Below are 1,177 nucleotides of genomic sequence, written 5' to 3' on the forward strand. Positions count from 1 at the left end.
CATATAGTATTATTTTTAAAAATAAAAAAATAAAAAATTCACTTACTTTAGCCTAAACCCATCTAGGCAATTAACCGTTAGTATTAATTTAAAAAAAAAACAAAATTCACTTCCTTTAACCTAAATTCTAAATCCAAATAAAAAATTTTAATTTTTTTAAAAAATTAACACTAGTTGTTCATGGGCAACCCATAAGCATAATTTCTTTTTAGGGTTTCAGATTTAGGGTTAAGTCAAAAATTTAAATGGAAATATTAAAATTTATGGTGTGAATTAATTATACATATTTTCCATTAGTCTTACAATATATAGAGTCCACCTCGTCAATTAGGTTTACTCATCATCCTCAGCGAGCAATTAATCCCCGTGTCCAAACTCCGCACCTGAATTACCATGACGCTTTACACCTCCCTTCCTCTCCTCCTCCTCTTCGTCCTCTCCGCCGCCCCCGATCACTCCTCTGCCGCAGTCTCCAACTCGCTGAAGGACGCTTGCGCCAAATTTGTCTACCCTGACTTCTGCCTCAAGGCGCTTGGAGACGACCCCCGCAGCGCGACCGCCGACTTCCACGGCCTCGCCCTCATCTCCCTCGACCTTTCCGTGGCCAGCGCCAACGCTATCAGCTCCAGTTACGCCCAGAAACGCCGCGAACCGTCCCTCGACGCCGCCGCCAAGAACTCGCTGGACGGCTGCCTGCTCCTCTACCAGAACAATTTCCCTCTGCTGGATTACGCCCGCAAGTTTCTGGAGGGCGGCCAACCGGGGGTTGGGAGAGAATTATTGGATCAGGCGATGTGGGTGCCTGTCGAATGCGACGGAGGGATCAAGGACGGAGACAAAGCTAACTTGGCACACCTCATTCTCCTCGCACGGAGGTTCATGGAGCTCCTCAATCCTCAGTAGCTGCCTTAATTAATTATATATGTATTTCTATTTTGATCAGAATAACGATGAGAAGGAGAATGTAATCCTAGATAAGAATTGTCATGATAAAATTTAACGCATCAATTACATTTTGCACCTGCTGAAATTCACCCCAAGGTCAACGCTGGTTTCAATTTTTTTTTTCTTCTCTTTCAATGTATATACATTATTTTTAAAATTAATCTTGATCGCAATAATTTTTTCACGCAAATTTAAACTAATCTTAATAATACTTTTGGGAAAATAATGACAC

General features: G+C 41.6%; 1 protein-coding gene across 1 annotated transcript; it reads left to right on the forward strand.

Moving 5' to 3' along the window:
- The first annotated feature begins 393 nt into the window (after positions 1-393).
- Positions 394-903, forward strand: LOC121994931 (pectinesterase inhibitor-like). The gene has a single exon (XM_042548808.1). The coding sequence runs from the start codon at positions 394-396 to the stop codon at positions 901-903; it is 510 nt and encodes a 169-aa protein (XP_042404742.1).
- The last annotated feature ends 274 nt before the right edge of the window (positions 904-1,177 follow it).

Source organism: Zingiber officinale, chromosome 6A (genome assembly GCF_018446385.1).
Source record: "Zingiber officinale cultivar Zhangliang chromosome 6A, Zo_v1.1, whole genome shotgun sequence".
In the NCBI taxonomy this organism is placed as follows: domain Eukaryota; kingdom Viridiplantae; phylum Streptophyta; class Magnoliopsida; order Zingiberales; family Zingiberaceae; genus Zingiber; species Zingiber officinale.

Excerpts from the sequence above, each read along its gene's own strand:
- LOC121994931 (XM_042548808.1), top strand. The coding sequence starts at position 394 with ATGACGCTTTACACCTCCCTTCCTCTCCTCCTCCTCTTCGTCCTCTCC.